This window comes from Ruditapes philippinarum, unplaced genomic scaffold, assembly GCF_026571515.1.
Source record: "Ruditapes philippinarum isolate M1 unplaced genomic scaffold, ASM2657151v2 ctg1222_1_1_1_1, whole genome shotgun sequence".
NCBI lineage: Eukaryota > Metazoa > Mollusca > Bivalvia > Venerida > Veneridae > Ruditapes > Ruditapes philippinarum.
The window spans coordinates 334,987-360,133 of NW_026864020.1; the positions used below are offsets into that span (position 1 = coordinate 334,987).

General features: G+C 32.8%; 1 protein-coding gene across 1 annotated transcript; it reads left to right on the forward strand.

Annotated features, from left to right (window-relative positions):
- Positions 1 to 943: 943 nt before the first annotated feature.
- Positions 944 to 24,982, forward strand: LOC132724117 (uncharacterized). The gene is made up of 11 exons (XM_060708929.1): positions 944 to 1,147; positions 16,965 to 17,086; positions 17,613 to 17,697; positions 19,468 to 19,698; positions 19,918 to 20,181; positions 20,323 to 20,604; positions 21,698 to 21,952; positions 23,198 to 23,449; positions 23,729 to 23,977; positions 24,132 to 24,398; positions 24,759 to 24,982. Exons 1-11 carry the CDS (start codon positions 964 to 966, stop codon positions 24,980 to 24,982), a joined length of 2,415 nt encoding a protein of 804 aa, XP_060564912.1. The 5' UTR covers positions 944 to 963.
- The last annotated feature ends 165 nt before the right edge of the window (positions 24,983 to 25,147 follow it).

Genomic DNA, 25,147 nt, shown 5'->3' on the forward strand with positions numbered 1-25,147 from the left:
AACGGCCGTTTACAACATACAACAGCTGCTAAGCCATAAAACCTGTCATGTTTTTTGTACAACTAAATATATACTAGTACATGCATTTTACCCAATGTTAAATGTTAGATAAGAACAATTGAATGCATTATTTTCAAATGGTTCAACAAACACATTTCAGATACGTTAAAATCTTAGACAATAATATGATCAGCTATAACATAATAGCTTTACATCTTCAAATATTGTTTAAAAATAAAGAAGTCATATGCTATATTCATAATAAATCACGGTATGGAATGACTTATTTGGGAAACTCTAGACTTGTTTATAGTCAATAGTGGAAATCTTTCATAATTGTCAAGTCGTTTTTGTCCTCTTACCATGTCAAACTGATTGTGACAAAAGAAAAGATAAAAAACCAAAACAAACCCCAAAAAACAAAAAAAAAAAAAAAACACACACACACAAGCAAAAAAACAACAAAACACACACACACACACGCACACACACACACACAACACACACACACACACACACACACACACACACACACACACACACACACACACACACACACACACACACACACACACGCGCACACGCGCACACGCGCACACACACACACACACACACACACACATACGCGAAAAAAACAACAACAACGTTTTAGTAACAGGTGAATTTCAAAATTAAGATCAGATGAACTGGAAGTGATAAGTAAAATTCCTGCCAATCTATCTTACGTAAAATAAGAACAGAGATAACCTTATTAAAAATAGAAAAGGCATCTAGAATATTTAAAAAATAGATATGTCGCAATTAAAGTAGGCCAAACCAAAAACAAATGTACCACGTGATAGATACACGATCGATCAAACCAATAGAATTATTGCACGTCTCGATAAAAGTCCCTTGATACAAATGCCAAATACCATTTAGATAGGAGAGTCATCTAAGTTGACTGGTTAATGTTTCTCCAACATGACTTCGACAAAATCGTTGGTGGAACATTGCATAATTGTCGATGGAGCACCAAAAACGTTAAACAAAAGTCAGCTGTTGGAATTAATACAAAGGCATGAATCAACAACAAACATTTTGAAACACCATTTTCAGGAAGTTAAACAAGTGAATCAATGGGTTCTTTGGCTTAACTTGTCAAAAAGTAAGTTGTGTAATTTCATTATTTTATTTCATGGACTGAACATTGTATTAGAAATTAAATTTATTTCCACAGAGAAACATAGATAAAAATTATTTATTGTGCACAACCAGCCCCATTGATCATGACTGTTGACAATTAATATCGCAGTATAAAACGATGAGAAAAGACAATTTGATACTCATAATATTGTGTTAAAATAATTCTTTTTGAAAAAATAATTTTACTGACGCAATGCAATATGCAATATCGATCTAGTTTGTTTAAGACAAACTGTTACTCTAAAACTTACTAACAAAGATTCAAAAATAGTTTCTGTCTTGGCCATTAATTTAATAAGAGTTTGCATTTGTTTATTTTGTATTTCTTTTAAGTCACATTGCATTGTAAAGATCGTTAAACGAAACGCTCAGTTACGGCAAGCTTTTCTGTTAATTTGTATATTCAGGTTATATCTTTACCTTTTAAACGTTAAAAACAAAGATGCATCCATTTTGGTTTGCTAATGAAATCTTGTTAAACAAATTTTTGTTATATCGATAGCTTAAATGATTCGAATAAAATGTTTCATTTTTAGGCTCCGAATTTTTTAACAAAAATAAATGTTTTTATTCAAACAAAAAAATACACATGCTACACTACATATTTTCAATTTTGTGGTATGGCAAGGACACGTTTTTAATGGTCCTCGACCTCATTCATGTGGTTTCGAGTATATTGTCATGTTCTATGCTTAAATGCTGGGATAGGTATGGAATCTACAGTAGCCAAAATATGCCATCGTCGCATTTCCTTACAAGCGATATTTACGCAAAGAAATGATCAGCTGTGCACTGCTTTTCTTTAAAAAAGCCGAATAAAATTCTACCTAGACGAATGTCTGTAAATGTTGAAAATTAAAGGGGAAGCGTTACGACACGGACATTACGTTCTTACATAAGCTTATGTTTGTGAATGTTTTATGTACAGTCAAAGGACGAGATTATTCGCCACTTTCAAAATGGTGATTACGTTATCTTAAGCAAAAAAATGTAGATAGTCATTATAGTATCATAAGTAATCATCTTACCTCAATATTTTGTCAGATGTCTTTTCATTCTGTTTACCTTTTTAATTCTATATGAAACTATTCTACAAAGACCTTGAATACACTCTAAAGGTTTATTTTCCAATATATTTGAAATTTCGGCAATTAGCTGTTCGCGCGTATGTATGTAACGTAAGCGGTATACAATCGTCGTTTGATGTGTAACCAAATTTTTTCTATTATATCTAAGTCAGGAGAGTATGCCGGCCATGGTGTTGTAGTAACATCATTTTCTGTTGAATAATATTTTACTAAACCGGCTCTATAAACAGGGGCATTTTCACCCTGGAACATATAGTCATTATTTCCAAAATACCTTGCAATAACTGGCAAAATAATTGTATAACACATCTAAATGTTTCTGTTCATTTACATAGAGCAGCCATAGTTCCGATACCCCAAAAGCATACACATCCCAAGACCATAACACTAAGCATAGCCCTGGGAGCGGGAAAACCCAAGTGAGGCTTATATTTTTCTTCGTCTTTCCTCCAAATAAAAAATAATTATATTTCCCGATGACCACCTGACATTCTTCACAAAATATCTACTTACTCCATTATTCGTCCACAGTTCGATGTTTTCTTTCATTAAATCATTTAACACGTTTTTTTCGACTACACCCGCCAACAACCATCGTCTTCTGAATAGCCCTCTTTTTATACCCCAAACTCGTGATGTTTTCTTAAAATAGTATAATCACTAAAATCGATTCATACTTGTATTCATCATATCAGTAACATATCTCAAATGCCTTTTCCTGTAACATTTTATAATCCGAGAAAGTTTTGTTCTGTCTCGTTCCGTGAATAATTTTCCTACCCCTCTCACTATAATTACTGTACTTCCATACTAATGATAATTCTTTATTACACTTTTAATTGCTGATCTAGGAATACCTAGTAATATTGATAATTCTGACTGTTTTTATTCTCCTCATAACTATTATTATAAATTCTCGATCACCCTTACTCAATTCATTTCGTTGGGGCCATTTATAAAAACGTCATTTACTGGATTATTGTTTTTCTAACATAATACTAAATAGTCTGTTATGAGTCTGTTCTTAAATGCAGTAGAGCTGTGAAGTTCTATTGTTAATTTGAATTGTCATTTTTGTCTAAATGTTTTGTTGAGTTGAGATAACGTTTTGTAACATTTTTATATCAAAGTTTATGTAATCTAATGACGCATACGTACTTAATCAGTTAAAACAAAGTGCACAGATCACATTTCAATAGGATTTGTCCGCCATTTTGAAAAAAGGCCGAAGGATACAAGACACTTTAAATCGTGTTATTTATATTTTGGCGAATGTTAATTACAACCAATCATTGAATTATGAATATTAAAATATGGGACAAGTTATTAGACCTTTATTCTTGAGAATAAATGTGTATGGTTATGAATGACAAGTTTAACATTTGTAGTACCTTTTCGAGAAAAAAATTCGGGTAATTTGACCTAGTTTTCGGAGAAATTAGGCATTTTTAACTACAGTTAGCTCATTTAGAAATAAAACAATGGACAAGGAACAAAGTTTAACACCCCTGACAAGTTTTAAAGCATTTATTTTCATGAATTTAATATTTCTAGAACCTTGCAGGTTTTTTCAAAATGCCCTACGGAAGATGCAAAATGTTGTGATTTATCTCAATTTCACGCATATAGTCTAAGAAAAAGAATAATGTAAGAATATTTAAATACATGCACCGAAATAATTGTTCTATGCTGAAGATTTTTACCAATTTTCAAAGGGTTTTTTTTGTAAACAAAGTCACAGGCAAGTTTTAAAAACATGTATAAACCGTTTAAATATTACGCCCATATGATTAGTACGGACATAACTCTGACACAAGAAGAGGTTTCAATACGAAACATTGCAGGTAGATAGATCCCATAGGGAAGATGTGCAGTGTACAAGAACCGTAACTCTGCCTGTCTTATTTTGGAGATATTGCCCTGTGGTCACTTTTACATTTGAGCTTTGCCCGGGCCACAACTCTAAAACTATATGAGATATCAACATGAAACTTTGAAAGTAGATAGATCTCATTAGATAGATGTGCAATGCATAAGAATCGTAACTCTGCCTTGTTTAATTTTGGAGTAATTGCCCTTTGTTCAATTTTACACTTTGAACGTCGTCCGGGACAAAACTCTGAAACTATCAGATATATCAACATGACACTTTGTTGGTAGACAGACCGTATTAAGTAAAAGTGCTCTGCAAAAGAACCGTTACCCTGTCTTGCCTTATTTTGCAGTTATTGCCCTTTGATCATTTAAACACTTTGACTTTATCCGGAACATAACTCTAAAACTTTAACATATATCAACATGAAACTTTGTAGGTAGTTTGATCTCATTGAGTAGAAGCGCAGTGGAAAAGAACCGTAACCCTGCCTTGCCCTATTTTGAGTTATTTCCCTGTGTTAATGTTTTTAACATTGAACTTTGCCCGGGACATAGCTCTGAAGCAATAAGAGGTACCAACATGAAATTTTGTAGGTAGACAGACCTTATTTTGTAAAAGTGCACTGCAAAAGAACGGTACTCTGCCTTGCTTAATTTTGCAGTAACTGCCATTTGTTCAATTTTACACTTTGACTTCGTCCGGGACATAATTTTAAAACTATAACAGATATCAACATGACACTTTGTAGGTAGTTTGATAATATTAAGTAGAAACGCAATGCAAAAAAAACCCATAACTCTGCCTTGAAAATTTTTGGAGTTATTTCACTGTGTTATTTTTTAACATTAGACTTTGTCCGGGACATAGTTCTGAAGTAATAAGAGGTATCAACAATAAACTGTGTAGGCAAATAGATCTCATTAAATAGAAGTGCAGTGCAACAGGCCCGTACCTCTGCCTTGCCTAATTTTGAAGTTATTGCTCTTTGTTCATTTTAATACTTTGGACATTGTCAAGGACATAGCTCTGAAAGTATATTTAATATGAACTAGACACTTTGTAGGTAGTTTGATCGTGCAATGCAAACAAACCATTACTCTGCTTTTCCTAATTTTTGAGTTATTGCCCTCTGTTCATTTTTACACTTTGAACTTTTTTCCGGGACATAGCTCTGACAAGCTATCAGAGATATGAACAAGAAACGTTTAAGGTAGATGAGCAGTGAAAATTAAACGTGACTTTGCCTTGCATAAATTTGTAGTAACTGCCCTTTGTTCATTTAGTTTCACATTGAACTTTGTCAGGAATATTACTGTGAAACTACAAGAGGTATCAACAAGAGACTAAGTCAGAAGATAGATTTCATTGAGTAGAGGAAGTACAGTGCAAAGAACAGTAACTCTGCCTTGCCTAATTTTGGAATCATTGCCAGGTTCAACCGGTTCTTGCTTACATTTTTGATCCATATTTAGATCAGAATGCTAGGGCAATTTGGATATTTCATGCATGTTTTTTTAAAAAAAAAAAATAATTTGGATCTGAAACGTTTCTGAAAAGAGTATATTTGTAAAGTATGCTCAGAAATAAACAGCACGACAAACAGAGACACGGCAGAGAGTAAGGGTTGATTTAGAAAGGTTTCACTGTATACATCTATTGTATGTTTTATACCCCAATTCGTTGAAAGAATCGTTTTGATGTTGTAGTTTCGGATTGAGTTCAATTTTAAAGTATTTGTTCCTCTTTGGTATTTTCTTTATATCAAATTACATAAATTGTTTCACAGAATTGAGCTGTGGTCTAAATATAGCAGTTTCAATTTCTGTTCCACGTAAATATGTTTTAAGTTTGTGTTTTTCTTTGGTTAATTTTTTTTTCATATATCAAATTACATAAAATTATTCAGGGAATTGAAGTGGGGTCTAAAAACTTTCTGTAGTTTCAATTTGTGTTCAACGTTATTGGTCAGCAGACCTCTCCACAATTTTTCCATGATTGCTGGTGGCATCCACTTTTGCGTAGCATATGTAAGTCAATGATTTTCATTTAAAGCCTAATATCACTAGAACCACTCAACGAGCATTGTAATACGCATCATTCACTTCAAAATACGAGTTTACTTAAACGGAAAATGAACATCGAAGTGGACTTATCGGTAATGGGAAAAATCGGAAAAAAATAATTTACATGTACGAGACATTTAACACTACGCACAGTGGTTCATTCGGATTATAATCTTTTTAACTGTATACCTTTATCATTGTTTTGTGAGTAGCGATTACAGTAAACATTTGTTATAGCTACAATATTGTTAAATTTGAAACTAGTCCTCTATACTATATTTGGGATAGTATATTTTGGCCGGTTACCTTATACTCCATTTAAGTCATTAACAGTCTATGTCATTGACAGAGCTCAGTTATCTTAGATATGATCAGATAAGTAATAGTTATAGTATATGAAACGAGTTAGTTAAGAGGATATTACACTGCCTAGGGCGACATCAAAACATCCTTATTTTCCGTAATTTCACAAATTTGTTTTGTTATAGAGATCAGCAAAAAAAAAACAAAAAACAAAAAAAAAAAAAAACAAAAAAAAAAAAAAACAAGGTAAAATGAACCAATACAATCTAATGCTGTCGGAAGCTACTTATGCTATTGAGTAACTATGTACATGTTTTTATTCACGTTTGCATTAAACAGCAGTCTGTTTACCTGAAAAACTTTTGCATTGAAAAGGCATTATCAGCACTTTAAATAGGTCGTCTAACATTCAGGTTACACAAAGAGTCGTTTGCAGATTAGTTTCCCACGCCCGGCAAACTGTCGCTCCACTTCTAAATTGTGGTGTACGATAAAAAGAGCGAACGGCATTTCCGAGATAGAGCGGAAGGCCGATTTAAACGCCTACTTGTAAGTATTGTTTATGTTTTTGTCTTGTTATTCATTTAAGTTGTATTTTTTCGAAAAACGGAAAATGTAGTTCCGTGTAGGATTGATTTAGGCTTCCAATGATCTAAGCTGTTACAAAAAGAAAATTATATTAAGCCCGGGAGAACTTTTCTCCCTGACGAAGCGAACGACGATTTGTAGAATATTGAACTTCCCAACCATAGAAATGCCATACCCTTCAGATTTCTTGAAAAAGTGTATTAGTAAATTATCAACCCGTAATAAGAACTTGTCCTTCGTGCAAAATAAATTACTCCTGAAGGATTTCTTAAATTTGTAAATCGATATTTTTCGAAAGTAGTGGAGCGAAAGGGCAAGAGATGGAGCAAAAGGTTCGATGTTGAGCGCAAGGCGATATTATTTTGACGTATTAGGAGGAGCGTAGTCTATGATTTTTTATATATAAAAGCTATAGAAGTTAAAATAGACATGATCAAGTGTTGAGACCGAAATATATATACCTTTTAAAGACAACTAATAAAGTGTGATATCCTTTCAACGACTATAGCGTAATAAATGTAATCGCGAAGGTGTCACCTATGGCTGCCGTGTAGATTCCATTATTTATGTTCGAAATTTGGATGAGGCCCGACCATTGAATCATACACATGTATGCATGGCATAATACAGGATGCCACTTATTCGAGATCAATCATGATTTTTCACACGGTTATGTACATTTAAAAACGTGTGTCCGTGCAAATTCGACAAAATCGAAAATTTTTAGTTCTACCGCGAACAAATGTTTCCGAGCAGGTACGTTTAACGCGATTGTTCACGCCAAAATGTTATGTTTTTCGAAAAAATAGATATTCAAGGTGCAGAACAGAAACAAAATTATGCAATGCATGGAACACATTAAATTAAATGGACCACTACTACCGAGTTCAGTTTACAATGACTTTCTGTCATTAACAGCTCTAACGTACCTGTTCAGAGCAAACACAAATAAGCCACGTTTACACCACAATTTAGAAGTGGAGCGACAGTTTGCCGGGCGTGTTTCCGCAAGTGGGTCGCGCAAGTGGGTCTACTTTTGCACACTACGCATTAGCTGAATGCGAAAACAAAAGGGCATATGAGCCGGGAATTTTTTATATATGTTTGGGTTCTTTTAGTTTATAGGAGTTCAAGATATGTTGTTGTTGTTGTAGTTTAAGTGTTTGATTTTCTTTTAGACTGAATATAATTATGATGCACAATTTTAGCTTAACTGTGTTTATTATCACGCTTTCACTTAGATTTCTTTTTTTAATATACAAGCATAGCTGCATAAGGTTCTAAATGATAGACATTTTCAGTGCAAACGTGTTAAGACAGATTTATATTCAAATAACGTATTTTCGTACTATATCATTAAGCACTATTGTATGACCCAGTGGCCCGTTTACCGAAATTGTGCTGCACCTTTTAACTTTGGAACGTCAAGCCGATTTTTCCTAGTTTCAGTTATTTTTCCTGAGACAGACTGAAAGAGCCGATGTGTTGCTATTGCACATGCAACTCGACCAATCAGAAGATCTTACTTTCCCGCCATTTAAAGAAAGACTTATTATGTTTGTCTTTGAACCAAATTTATGTTCCGCAGGCAGGGAAGTTTAAATATTATTTCTAGTGGCTAAGGCGTTTAAAGATTATTTTAAAGAACGAAAAGGTCATAAAGTTATAGCATTTTGACTTCATGTTTTATAAGACTGTGTCAGTCATTTTAAAACGTTATAAACGGGTCAAAATCAATATATAAACTATATACACGGCTGGTGTCAATTTATGAAATATTTTGTGTTCCATCTCATAAAAATAAGTGCTTTATTGTAAATTCTTTATAAACATGTCTAACATGTTGTATAGTCGTGAATAAACGGTTGTTTTCAATAATACATCTTACAACAGTTTATACTGACACATATAACTAATAATATACATGTATATACTCCGACCTTAAACGTCTGATAAAAAAGACTGAAAAGGTCTATTTCAAACGGTTAAACAAACACCGGCAAATGTGTTATATCTGCAGGCATTCAATATTGCTAAAATATATATAAAGTCATATGTCATATCAATAATAAACCACGATATAGAAGGACTTATTTGGGACGCTATTCTATTCTTGTTTTAAGTCAATATTGATAAGTTTATCAAGTCGTCTTCGTCTTCTTACCATATTTATAAATCAGGAATGCGAATCAGAACTGCGTCGTATCCTACAATTTCTAAACAAACGCCGTATTTTTTAAACAGAACACGCTCCACAATTTTCCAAAATTATGATTTTGCATCATTTACTAAACTTTCATTTGAAACAGATGTTTATTTTCCGAGATAATTAATGATTTGTACAAAATGAGACAGTATGATACGAAGCGTCTTTCAAATGTGTTGCATTGGAAGCACAGATATATAAACATCTTATATTTAAGTCCATGATTGGAAGGGACTTAATTTTAATGGTCCTCCACCTCATTCATGTGGTTTCCAGTATATTGTCATGTGTATGTTTAATACTTTATAAATATGGAATCTACGGTAGCCAAAAATGACACCGTCGCATTTTATTATGATATGGCCACTGCATTGATACAGTCATAATAAGCTTATTCTGTACTTTTGACATGTATCATGTCTTTAGGCCTTGTTTTTAAATGATATTGCTTCGAAAATGCGTTTCTGTTGTTTTATTCATGTATGAAGGAAATACCTCTCCATGGGTTAAACAAAAGTGATATAATGTTAAAACTTAACACAAGCGAAAACTAAACTCAAGGTAAAACTCTTAATAAACATTCCATGTTCGAAAAACTGCCAACAATCACTACAAGTAGTTACAGTAGCAAGTTTAAACAAAAAGTAATATTACAGACTTCCATCTTATTGTATGCGTATTTTCATTTTTCATTTCACTCACTGTTTTTCTCAAAAATAAAAATATTAGACCGGATTGCCTAGGCAATTTGGATAATTCGTTCATGAGGGTTTTTGATTAATTTGGATCGGAAACGTTTTCAGGAGTATATTGGTAAAGTATGCTAAAAATAAACCGCACGAGAGACTTAAACATAGAAATGGTCGATTTAAAAAAGTTTGTCTATATACATTTATTGTGTTTTTTTTTCATACCAAATTTCGTGGAAAGAATCGTTTGAAGTAGAAGTCTCGGTTTGAGCACATGACATTGACATTCTATAAGCAAATAATTAAACAATAACGGCAAATATACTCCTCTATACTATGAATAAACACAAGGAATGCAACGCCTTTTGCACACTCGATATAACACACGTAGAAAATCAATGTGAACAAACTAGTTTAGCATTTCGATACACAATACAAAATTAGTCCTTTTACCTCCGCTGATATTTTAAATCAAAGCATTGTATATAAATTGGCAATATTTAATCAAATGTCAACAAATAATTTTGTCTGGGACTCCATGCGATGACGTCAGTGACTTTACAGCTACGGACTGGGTCAGTTGAGGATAGCCGACACAACAATTGTGGACCACCAAGATCAAGCCGCAGGTTAGAGAACGTTGCAGAGATCCAACAAGTGATTCAGGAGACACCTTCCAGCATTACAAAGGTGTTACCATTAATACAATATGGTTTCAGCAAGATGGAGCGGCACCGCACACTGCGGAACATGTGTTGGAATGGTTGAAAGAAACATTTGGCAGAAAATTTATCTCATTTAGATCTCATTTAAATCAGACAAAGTCTGGCCTCCACACTCACCTGATCTAAATGCATTAGATTTCTTTCTATGGGGAGACTTAAAAGACAATGTTTATAATCCAAAGCCTGATACCCTTGAGCAACTAAAGTCAGCCGTTCACAGAGACATAAGAAAAATTACACCTGCAAAGTGTGTTAACGCTATTTGAAAATTTAAAAAAGAGACTTCACGTCGTAGTAGCACAAAAAGGAAGTCACATTGAACATTTGACGTAAATTTTGTTCGGTCTAATTGATTTTCATTTTTTATCAAACAGAATGACTTTAATGTTAAATAAAACTTTAAAATCTCTAGTTAAAATATGTGTGTTGATATTTAAAATCGTGCGATATATGTAAAACAATCAAGACACTGAAATGGTATCAGATATTTTGGATCACCCTGTATGTGGATATAGTTTTGTCTGGGGCTTGAACGTACTTGTTTATAAATCTTTTAATCCCTTTTCCTGAATATAATTTGGTGCAAGGAGGCACTGCCTGTATAAACATTTTCATGAGAGATCTACTAGCAATATTTTTAATGTTAAGTCACGAAAAAAAAATACAATTATCGTTTTCATTGACCCATCTTTAGGCATGCCATTAAAATAAATGCTTATAAAACGGCAGTTAGCGTGATTCTGGCGCATCACAATTATTTAATGAAATATTTTTGCCACTGATTGGCTCTTAGGTTTACAATAAGAATAAACTAAAATCGGTCATTTACCATATGTACCATAAAAAGTAACCGAGGTTCCGTGTGGGGAATTGAATCTTTTAACGGAAGCAAAAATATATTTGAATTTTAAATCTAATCAAAAATTTTATTGATGCTAGTTATGCATTTTTTCTAAATGCGAAATATTAATCACCTTTCCAGCTCTATCTAGGAAATATTGTACATAAGAATCCCGGTGTATTTTTCAGAGGTATATCTTGTTCACATTTTTTTAAAACTAATGAAAATGTAGTGATTTGTACACTACTCCAATCTATTACTAATTAAACTATCTAGAATATTAAGTTCATTCGTGCAGTGACTTATTGAGTGGCTTTCTGGTCAGAATCTCCTGTAAAACAAGGCATTATTTGAAGCAAAACTTAATAATTTAATCATTGTTTCAGATCTGTCGTCCAGGTCAGGATACAGAATGGCGATTTCTTTCACTCGAGTTAACATCTTTATAATAACTGCATTTTCAAGTTTTGAAAAACAAAATGATCGAGATATGTAAATTTTGTTTTTGAAAAAAAAGAAAAAAAAAGAAAAAAAAATCTTTCAACCGTGAATGTTTTGTTTTGCTCTTTTTCAGGTATGCTCGGCTTATTATTTGAAATAAAATAATAAACTAAACATGCGCGTGAAAGTGTACTGATACCTCATTGAGAGCACCCTAAAGCGTACTGATACCTCATTTAGAGCACCATAAAGCGTACTGATACCTCATTGAGAGCACCCTAAAGCGTACTGATACCTCATTTAGAGCACCATAAAGCGTACTGATACCTCATTTAGAGCCCCCTTAAGCGTACTGATACCTCATTTAGAGTACCATAAAGCGTCCTGATACCTCATTTAGAGCACCCTAAAGCGTACTGATACCTCATTTAGAGCACCCTAAAGCGTACTGATACCTCATTTGGAGCACCCTAAAGCGTACTGATACCTCATTTAGAGCAACATAAAGCGTACTGATACCTTATTGAGAGCACCATAAAGCGTACTGATACCTCATTTAGAGCACCCCAAAGCGTACTGATACCTCATTTAGAGCACCCCAAAGTTTTCCAATACTGAAATTTAGAGAACGCTGATCTTCAGAGGAAAGTTGTGGCGGTCATGCGATAAGAAAATTAAGCTCGACGTTCCGTCTCGATTAATTTCCTATGATTGACCCTTGTTGTCGCCCCGGCCGGTAAATATATATTCTATAACTAATACATACCATGGCCTTGGGGCGGCATCTCGGTGTTTCCCTACAGTAAATGTTCTCGGCCTTACGGCCTCGATCTTTTTATGCAGAGAAACCCCCTCGATGTCGCTCCAGGCCATGATATTTCCACATAACAGTCTCGTCGCTATACTATAACTATAACTTTTAGCCTGTTTAAGGTTATTTTAAAGAACAGAAATGTCAAAAAATATAAAAGTTTGACATTATGTTCCATAATAATGTGTCAGTCATTTGAAAACTTTATATACGGGTCAAAATATCAGGTTAAATACTAATGCTTTACTATCATGTTTCAGTCGTTACTTACAGCTTATTAACACCTCACACTTTTTAACTACCAACTTTTTTTAACAATATACCCGTTTTAAGATCTAAATATAGATGTTTGTAAATCAAATACCTGTGCATTTTTTTTATTAAATCATCTGTAAGCTAGCGTCATCTAGCAGGGATAATTCTAGTACATTTTGATAACTTGTTATATTTAATTCCTTCCAAATAATCTGTGAACAAAAAACTCAGCATAGATTATCAAAACATAGTCTTGTTGTTCATTTGTAGGAAACCATAATTGATTTGATCTATTACCGAGTAATAATTGGTCAATACTTGTTTGTTGCCATCTTATTGCAAAAGACAAAAAAGACGTGCAAAATGTCCACAGAGTAGTAGTAGGTTCGTGAGTCAATATAGAGGTGATTGTCATCATATTATAATGGAAAGCAGCAAATAATACAAAACAACCAAATCTGACATTTCCTGACAGACTGTTTAGAACTTTATCGACCAATAATCCCTTTTATGCAAGTTAGGCACAAAAGTGACTGAAGTTCATATGTGCATTGTACAAAATCTCTTCTAGTAACACAATGCTGAATTAAATAACGCTTCGCTATGGAATACAAAACATGGGGCTGTTGTATTTCAACATTAGGTCCTTTGAAAGAAAGTCTAAGCAGCCAACAGGTTTGATATAAAAGTCTAAATGGTGTGATTTGTGTATTCCCCCATAAAACGGCATTTTATGGCCAACTAGGGAACATTCCTTTTAGTCGTTGAATTATTAACATTACTTATTAAATTGGGCTAACGTATTGCAATGTTGTTTAGAGATGGAACTGTTTTACGAAAGTTTTTTTACAATGATTTCAAACAGATGGGTCTACTTGGTCGGAGTCCTATATACCCAATCGAGACTTCCACAGAGGAAGCACATTTTCAAATTAGTTTTTTTTTATACCATTATAATACTAGTATAATCAAGTGTTGAAATTCATAAGTATATATGTGTAGCTAACCTTGGGCTTTTAACATCGTGCTCAATATGGTGTGTATAAATAAATAGATCGCTACCCATTAATAAACAAATAAACAAATATCTTCTTGCGCTTTAAAACCGATTTTATATTGCCGAAATATAGACCTTAGGAAGCATTCCTAAGGTAATAAAAGTTTTGCACTTTAATTTATGACTTGTTTTCTTATTCTACACAACATTTCTGTTTAACCCTAAATAAAGGTATAAAAGGAATTGTTTCTTATGTATAAAGTGAATTGTTTCTTATGTCATACCAGTAATAGTTAAGGTCTTCTGCACAAACCTTACTTTTACCTTTTCTGCACAGATCAGGGGAAGTAATCGTTGCTGAAACACTACACTTCTCGAAGCGGTTACTTCCCCTGATGAGTACAGACAGTACAAAACATGCAATGTAATACGAGATTGAAATATAACACGGCTGTTGTAAATCAGTAAGTTGATATTTATTCTTAAAGGGGTAGATGGGTTTTTACTAGTGTAATATTTTCTAAACTTTGATAACAGTAGAAGACAGTCCCTTTATTTCTAACAGGCGACTACCTTTGATAGTGAAAAAAACACATAAAAAAACAGTATTCTGCAAACAAGGTAATATTATAGTTCACTACATGAGTACCATATAGCTGTCCATTATCAGTTATTCCAGATGAATTCAAATGATTATTGGCTCCTGGTCCACTTAAATAAAATGAATATATTTCACTTAAAGACCTGAAAGAACTACAGAAAAAGTACTGTTTCATGTGAATGGGCGCATTGGGAAATATTATTTCAATCACTTATCAATGCTTCAGAGTGGACTGTCTAAACAACTCTAATAAATTTTAGGACGAAACATTCATTTCAAGTTTACTCACTTCTAATCACTTGATATATATGGTTCGTATAATGAAGGATATAAACTATCCTTGATACTTGAAAATATGATTACAAATCGTAAAATAAATTTTCAAATGTGTCCATACATTCTTAATTGGTGTGGTTTTTAGAAAAACACACAATGCATTTAAAGAGAAATATTATATATAAGTAATAAATTGGAACATAATAAAAAAGAGTGTTCTGTATTAATTAAAAAAGCAGCGTATTCCGTACCATCTTAATATAATTTTACAAAAATATGCCTAGGTTTAATATATGTATTGGTGAATAAGTGACTCTATAATATTTTTATATATAATTATTTCTGTCAAACATTGATAAATGACTAAGGACTTGCAAGAAATCGCTTGTTTTAATCTTCGAGCGTGTACCGTACCCCTCGGTCGCACCTATTAAAAATAACTGTACTAGATTACTCTCAGAAACTATTCAGGGGTTTTCTATGTTTTTGTATTCCGTTGGAAGCTTCTACAATCACGGGTACTATGCGTATGCCTCTTGAAATCCGTTTAATAATAGCAAATATACCTGAATTGGGCAATCGTGAGTTCTGTATCCTTTAGGTCACGTGGTATCACCTCACTGCACTTGGACGATAGCGCCACAAGTTTATAGAAAGCTATGCATGTTTGTTATAATTTAACAATAAAATACGAAGTTACGTCCCGGCAGTTCTTATCTTACTTTCAAGCATCGATATCATTGGTCTATCTTTAGTAAGAATCATATTTTTCATATCATTTTTTTTTATACATTATGCTTTCGTAAATATCCAAACATTTTGAATTGCTTATCTTCTCCTGAAAATACTTTCGTATCGGCTGCATGTTTCCCAAGACTTTGGTTTGAAGTTCATTGCCTTTGTATTTAGTTTGTTTCGCATGTGTATGATCTGATTGGAAGATTTTCTCAGCTCCTCAGGGAATTCTTTCAAATAATATATTTTCTTATGCATTACTAGTGTATTTCTTCACTTGTTTTGATTTCGTCTAGGATAATGAAAACTAATTAAAGTAAATGTTTTTGGCAAGAAACAATAAATGGTCGTCTATTTGACGGAATAGGAGAATTTTTCTACGTCACTGTTTCAACTGTGTTAATTTTATTTTTGTAAAATTGTTATTTTTATATATATAATTACATAAATGTCATTTTTGACACTTATTTGTTTGTTTGAGGAATTTGCGGTACATGACCATCGGCCTTAAAACACCTGATAAAATAATTTCTAAGATGGCCCATTTTTAGTGATCATGGACCTACTGCCCTGATGCTTTGCCTTACTGATTTTTTTTCTGTTCGTTAATGAAATTAAAGCCTTGCCATGAAAATATCTATATATCACAAGTCATACCCAATAGAGAATATGTTAAATGCTCTCCGTCGAACATCAAGGTCATGGCATGTTCTGAACAATGGCATGCGGTTCAAAACAGGTGTTGACGGTTCCATAATAATCTCCGTATTACACATTTGCGAATGTTTCTGAACTCAAAATTTAATCATTTCAATGTTTATATATTAGTCTGTTGATGCATGTCGACATACAATACGATATACGCTTCCATAGTTATCGCTATTATCTTTTGTACTACTCCTATATTATTACTGAATAGGCTATTCACATAAATTACCATTTGATTAACAAATGAATAATTTTCGGAATATGTTATGGAAGACTCTATGAACACACGGATAGGCTAAACTACGGACAAATTTACCAACAATAAAAACCTTACACGTTCTTATTGAAAAAGTAAGTTTAAAGAATAAATGAGTGCAGCCAATCTTAGATCATCTAACATAACAATTGTGTCAAAGTGAAAGATTGCAAATATGGTCTTTTATTGAATTTAACATTAGAAAAATTAATGTGATCAGTTGTTTTTGCTTTAAGTATCCTTTTAGTAACATTATTTCCATTAGCAAATATGCTTGAATAATTAATGTATGTATTATTTATGTATTATTGTCCTTTTAGGCGTTAACTACCTTTGTGATGAAGTACAAGAGTATCAGATAAACATAGATGATGAAAATCATACAGTTACATTCCTCAGATGTAACGAGTCTGATATACCCAAAGCTTGGCTAAACAGTGAGGTAATTCAGTATTAATATACAATGCATTTCATTCGGCTAGTATTTCATAACTGCTTAACTTAAATACTTCATATACATATAAATTATATAATGGAAAATATTTTTACTTTAAGTGGGCCTACATCAAACCCTAAAATTTTGCCGATATTGTGTTGCGGAAACGAATATTATTTTTGTTTTGTTGAAGTGCAGCCGTTAACAAAGTGTTAAATTAGAAACCAAAACCAGCTCATTTAGCGAAACCTACTTACATATATACTTTACAGTTTAATTCACATTTTACTTTAAACTTTAAGACTTAACTCTAATTTTAATATTTCTTATTTCAGTTATTCTCTGTCAAACACAATTTCATGAGTAGTTAAACGTTAATTTATTATGATTTGGAAATTTAAGGTTTTGATAGTACTGTTGGTCATACATCATACTGTCATATAAATCGGAATAACTTGTTGCTGAATGTACAAAAATGAAGTTTTCTGCCTCTCAATATTGGAATAAAATATGATTTTATACTTACTAGCAGGTTGCTAGCAGTAACAGAGAGTTTGGTAACCATCACCAACACGGTATGATGATGTTTTTTTTACTTTTCGGTGCAAAAAATAAAAGTTAAGTACCATGTTAAAACGGAACTGTATAAACGAGCGCTGTTCGAAAAGAATTGCTTATTGTCCTCTATCTCGTGATCCACGTGGGACACAATAAAAAACAATACATACCTGTATAGGGCAATTCAATACCTACACAACGTTTTATAAATTTACATGTTAGACTAAGTGTAAGACATACAATTTGCCATTTAAATACACGCAGTCATTGACCACTATAGTAAAAATGGTTGGTAGAAGCGTAGACAAATAGATGAAATACGTGCTTACATCAAAACTCGCTCAAAACTAGGTTGCTCTTTGGAGCAGTTGATGACTGAACTCTCTACTGCTTATGGGCCTTCTTGCGTGTATTATGACACAGTTAGGCGATGGAAAAAGAAATCTGAGTCTGGTGTAGAGTGCATCAAAAATGCACCAAAATCAGGTAGGCCAAAATCTGTATCTCGTAACAAAATCGTTTCCAAAATAAAGATATCATTGAAGAAGATGCCAGATTTACAGTTTGTGATATTGCACGAAAGGTAGGCATATCACTATCAAAGGTTCACTTTATTTTGAAGAAGCTTTTGAAAGTCAGAAAGATTTCTGCTAGATGGGTGCCACATCTGTTGACCGATGAGCAAAAGAGGCAACAGGTAAAGGTGGCCAAAAAGCTGCTTCAAATGTTTCCAAAATATGACAAAAAAACAAACCTGTCGTGACAGGTGATGAAAGTTGGGTCCATTATTTTGAGCCCGTCATAGAAGTTAGCAACAAAATCTGGGCCACTAAACACAACACACTCCCAATAATTGCTAAACAGTCTTTGAGTGCTAAGAAGGTTTTGTATGAAATGTTCTTCTCTGGTGAAGGAGTCGCAATAAAAGTGCCGGTGAAAAAGGGCAAAAGTATCACTGTGAAGTACTACAAAGACGAAGTACTTAAGAAACTGAAAAAGTATTATAAGAAACGACGCCCTGTCACTAGTTTTAAGCATATCCGTCTTCTACATGACAATGCCCCCGCTCATACCTCCGCAATATTTTCGGCGTTTTTGAAAAAAGAAAAAGTAACTGTTTTGCCTCTCCCCCCGTATTCTCCAGACCTTGCCCCTTGCGATTTCTTTTTGTTTCCGAAATTGAAATCCTTCCTTGCTGGGCGGATATACAAATCCCGACAGGCACTTTGATCTGTCATTCATCAGTACCTTATTACTGTGCCCAAATCAGCGTACCGTGACGCCTTCAAGAAGTGGATACATCGGATAAAACTTTGCATTTCTAGCCACGGGGAGTACTTCGAGGGCATGAAATGAACACTTTTGAGCTAACTTGAAATTTTACGTCTCCAGATAGAAATAAGCAATACATTTCGAACATCCCTCGTATTTTCCTTCTAACAAAGAAATTACAATCATAGAAATCATTCTGTATATCACTTTATAATTGACAGATGAAGAAATGCAATTCAAAGTAATTACGAATTATTCGTTCTTAAAATCTTAATGTCATTGTCGTCTTTGAAACCTTATTTTACTCTTTGTAATAGCTATGAAATAATTACATTTAGATAAGTGTATGATGAAAATGAATAAAACGCTCACTTTACAGAATATATTATGTAGAATAAATTATATTCAACAATGTTCATTATATACAGTCCCTTTAGTAAAAAGTATTGAATGTATCCTAAAAAAAACCCAAATAAAAATCATGTAATTTTATTACATCATTGATTATTTTCCAATGTAGTTAACACTAAGTTGCTGAATTTATTTCTATTTTCTAGGTACTTTCCTTGGTCTAAAAACATCACAGTACACATCGGAAAAAGAATTGCATGTGCAACAATTCCAGAAACCAACTGCTAAGGCTAAATTATCAAATTTACCTAAGGCTACAGATAACGACTTCTTAGAGCTGTATTTGGAGCAAGAATTAGGAAATGAAGTCGCAATTGAATCTATAGAATTATGTGGAAACGGCACTGAAGCAATCATTGAATTTCAAAGGAAAGAAAGTATGTAATCATTGACATTTTATCCGTATAAAAAAAATATTACAGTTAGTATTTATTTGTTCTTTTTATTTTGATATATAATTAGACTCATATATTTTTGGGAAATATCGAAGTAGCAAACATAAATAAGTTTCTTTTTACACTAATGATAATTTATGACTAATTATTTTCCATAAGTTACAAATAAGGAAAAGTCTATAAACCTAATCACTCTTTCAGTGTATGATGCGTTAATGCAGAAACAGCCTTTAGACATGGAAGGTCAGAACATATTTGTAGAACTTATAGAATCACAACCATTACTTCAAGGTGACCCTAAAACAATAGAGGTTACCTCCGACAAAGGAATAATAACAGAAAATACCGCACGGACTATTCGTCTGTATTTTGGAAATCATGGTCGTTCTGATGGAGGGAAAATAGTGGAATTCAAATTTGTCGCAGATACAGAAACCATTCTGATAGCATTTGAATCTGCAGAAGGTATATTGACTTTTAGAAATAGTTCAATCATGTTGAAGTACATTTATACATTATAGTTTATGAACCTATAAACTACATGTATTATAAATGTTCAATCTGCGATTCATGTAGCAATTGATGACGAATAATATTTATTTTCAGTTGCAAAAGCTGTATCTGCTCGAAAAGATCATAGATACAAAGACGCTTTGCTAAATGTTGTTCTGGTAGATGAAGACCTGCTCCAAAAAAGAGCAAACGAGGACTGTGAAAAAAGGAAACGAAAATCTATACGCATCACAAATGTACCCTATGAAATCGACAAAGATACTCTGGAAATGGTGTTTGAGGATGCTGAGACATTTGGAGGGAATATTCGCGTTGTCGATGTTAAACTAGACCCTAAAAGTAGCAGTGCAATCATACAGTTTGAAGAGGCCGATGGTAATTATCATTATCATCACGTTTGTTGAAAATAGTAGTATTTATTTTAAGTTATTTAATAAAAGTTCTAGTATTCATTTACACACAGTCGCTGTTGTTAAATTGTACCTCGAGAAATTCTGATATATTTCCCATCTTGTACAATACAGTATCCAAAGATGCGCATTATCGTTTCCATGTTACGCAAGGAGGAAAAAAGATAATGACAAAATTGTCCGAATGACTTTTGTCCTTCTCTGCATAAGTTGTCTTATTTGAATATACGTGTTTCGTTCAGCATTACATTGCGTAGTGAAAATAATATTCAATCTAACTTTGATAAATGAAATATAGACTAAATAGATTGTTCTGAACATTGAGGGATAAATTTAGACAGTACATGGCTTGGCACCTCGTTAAAATATATTCCATACAGTACAGGTTAACGTTATGTCATTTTGAAAAAAAAAATGTTTTTTCATTCAGTGAGGGTATTATTTTGCTTATACCGCAAAAATCTTCAGAAAACTAACTTATTTCTGACTAAACAATACTGTAAAAGAGATGCGCGTGCATTTGTTGTTTTTCTTCAGAGCAACTAGATACCGTGCATAAAAAATAACAAGAATATTGCGCTTAAGCATGAACTTTTGACAAAAAGAATGCAATTTCCGATGGCCTTATTGTGAAATGCAAATGCTTTCAAGTACATGTATGTAAATATATGAAATCAAAGATCAACATGTGAGATACAATGTATAGGAACGCAGATCTCGCCCTAGAATGGCATATAATAATTATTTATTAACATCTACAATATGTAGTATTAACAATTCAACAGGTCTTTACTTTACCTTAAAAATTAAACTAGTCCCATTTATTACAATCTTAAACATATAAAAACATATCAGCTTTTTTTTTTTAATCTAAGAACATTTTTTTTCAAGTTAGAGTTACTTGTAATGTTTTGGCTTTTCTTGAGGCATGCAGCTTAAAGGATTATAATATTTCCCGGAAAGTTCATTACACAATATTATAAACTAAACTGTGCATCTATCAAATGTAGCAGGGACACCATTTTGATGTGCAATATCCTATTGTATTTTATTTTAAGACGTAGAAAGAATACTACAGAAGAAGCAAGTTGATATCGAGGGACAGACTGTACATATTGAACCTATCGAAGACGGTAATCTAGAAGAACCTTGCACTGTTGTGGTAGCGGGACCAACTGACCTACTCACAGAGGATAACATCAAATCACTCAAAATGTATTTCAATAACAAGAGACGATCAGGGGGAGAAGATGTCATTGGTTGCTGCGTCCGGAAACCTGGCTCGGTCGAAGTTACATTTAAATCTAGCAAGGGTAAAAATGAGTACTCCAAGATATACAAATTTATATGTAAAGATGTAAGATGTAAAGAAGAATACACTGGGTAAATTTTATCCTGTATGAAGTAGTTTATTTTAACAAAATACATTCTTTTAAATGTTCCATATTCAAATAGATAAATATTTATAATGTTGACTTTGACTGTGTCATGTCACATACTACTACAACTAAAATGGTTGTGATGATGCTGATGCTAATATAAAATGAAAGACAAGTAACACAGTTCATAAAGGAGAACTTTGTTATGACATGTCAAAAGACAGTGGATCAGGCCTTGCTCCGCCTTTGTTTTTTTTCAGTTTCTAGGGATAATCGGGCAAAATAATGACAAAAATTATTATAATGATTTTTTGAACGCAAAACATACTAAAATAACATTTTTGTAAAGCCCCAACATGATTTTCTTGAAGATTCTTTATATTTTTGATTTGAAGAATAAATACATCTATATATGTTGAACAAAATTAAGACGCCGAAAAAATCACAGAGTAGGTTTAAAACAAGTCATGTTATGTAAACAAACCCTGGAAGTTAAAATAACAGATATTGTGGATATTGTATGATTTAAACAAGTCTAAGTCATTCTTTAAAGTTTCCAAAATTCTCTGTGACGACTATTGTAAAATCTTAACGCTCTAACCTGACCCACGTGGGTCAGATTAGGAAATCACCATTTTATTCTTTGTAAGGAGTAAAATTTTGTGCCTGTGATTGCCTAGTATATTTATTTTGAAGTCATTTACAGAATTATGAAAAAAATCAAAACAAAGGAATGATAATTTTCCCTGAGTCTACCTTTAACACTTTTTATCTGTTAAGTCATAAAATTACGAATAAAAATTCCTATTTACTATAAATTTTCAATGCTTTAATAAGACTTACAGGATCTTTATTCGTGTGGCAATGGTTATAAACGTAAAAGTTTTATGATTGGGACATTTGCCGCACTGTGTAATAATGTTAAGTCTTTATTCATTAAGCAGGTGTGTGTGTGTGTGTGTGTGTGCGCGTGTATGTGTGTATTTGTGTTTGTGTGCGTGCCCCCCCCCCCGCGCGCGCGTGTGTTTGTGTGTGATGGGGGTGTCTGACCCCTAAGTGTCAGTGAGTAAGCACACCATCTGATTTTACGTCAACGTCTTTACTTCTTTAGGCTTTCTTTAAATTTGAATTTGAGTTAAAAATACTGTTAGAGGATAAAATAATTTATATTATTTTTAGTTGCAAAACATGTCGCAGAACGAAACAATCACATGTTTAAATCGTCACGAATCGATGTGAAGTTGATGGAAAACAAATCTGATATTTTATCTCCCGACAAGTCAAATAAGTTGCTTTTCTCGGGCGTTGATAAAGCAATTAAAGATATTCTTGTCCTTTACCTCGAGGACATGTTTGAAAATCTACACGTTAAAGCTGAAATTCCTAGTGATGACGATTCAAAGGTCATACTGGAATTCCAAGACTCAAATGGTGTGAAATAGTGAATAAGTAAGACAGTTAAAATATGTTAAAAGTGCATAGGAAAGAGAGTATTTCAAAAGTCAATTTTGACTTTCTTGAAAGCATATAAATGTACATAATTGATATACCATTTTCCAAACTTTGCAAATAACTTTTAAAGGTTTCTAAAAATTTCTACATAAATTATATTCTATTCAAATAAATAAATCACACAGAATGACAGAAGAATGTTCGAAATAACTGTACTTGTTATAAATTGTTTAACTAGTAAGAATCTATAATTTGTAGGCGCCCAAATGATTTTGCAAAGGCAACCAATATGTATCGAGGGGCATTACGTTGACGTTACGTTATATACAGATGAACCAGAAAAACAATGTACGATACAAGTTCAAGGCCTTCCAAATATTGAAGAGAATATAGATGCATTACGGATGTACTTTAAAAACACCAAACGTTCTGGAGGAGGAACCATCGTTCATTGTGAGGTTGACAAAGGCAACCATGCTGCGCTTATTACATTTGAAACTGAGGAAGGTAATTGAAACTAACAATCAGTTATTTAAATACGTTATTATTAAAAAGAATAAATGACAAAATACATGGCAGCAAACATATTTTAAGAACTTGATATTAAACATTTACTATTGTGGAATCAAGTTAGACTAGTATTGAATTGGTTTGTTTTCAGTCGCTCGTTTGGTTGTAAATCGCCCTAAACATGAGTTGAAGGGTACAGTGTTGGAAGTAATATTATATAATAAGCCAACAGAAGATTTAAAAACAAGGGTTTTTGAGACCACCAGGAAGATACTCATCAAAGGATTACCTAAAACAATTGACAAAGAGTATTTAGAATTATATTTTGAAGATTTTGGAGAAAAAGAAATGGTGGTAGAAAAAGTTGATATAGACACTGACAAATCTACAGCTGTTGTAGAATTTCATGACCAAACAGGTAATTAAAAGAATTAAGTATTTTTTACCAAGGGAGAAGTAGATTGACTTTTACATTACATCAGTATGATTTTTAAGACTTTAAGTCTTTGTCTGACGACATTAATATTTTCCATTCCGTTGCTTATACTTTTACCAGGACGTTAACAGTACTGATACCGATATAAAGAAGAGATACAACAGAGAAAACCTATTACAAATGAATTAAAAAACATTGATGCTAATTTATAACATATTAAAGAACTTGTAATAACATATAAAAAGAACTTGAAATTAAAATAATATATAACTGTGAATACTATTAATAAAATGAAAGTAATTCATTAAAAACTTTGTATATGTTTTATTTTTTATCTTGTAGCCGTAGACTTTATAATGAAACATACTCCTTTAAAAATGAAAGAAAATATTGTATCTGTTGAACGCTACAAAGAAGAACAGGCTGATCTTTGCACAATAGAAATCCATGGTGTCTCCGACATAGAACATAATCTTGAAAAGGTTTTAATGTATTTTAAAAATAAAAGGCGTTCAAGTGGTGGAGAAATTGTAAGCAATGATGTTGATATTCAGAAAATACATTAGTTTTACATAACATTTGAAAGTAAAGAAGGTATGTACGTTATGTTATCTGTGAACTAGGTCTAAATAAATGTAAATTATTTGCATAGATTAAAATGTTAAGTTTAAACCCTTAGACTAATAATATAATGCCTCTAAATAGATATTTCTTTGTTACGAAACATTTTT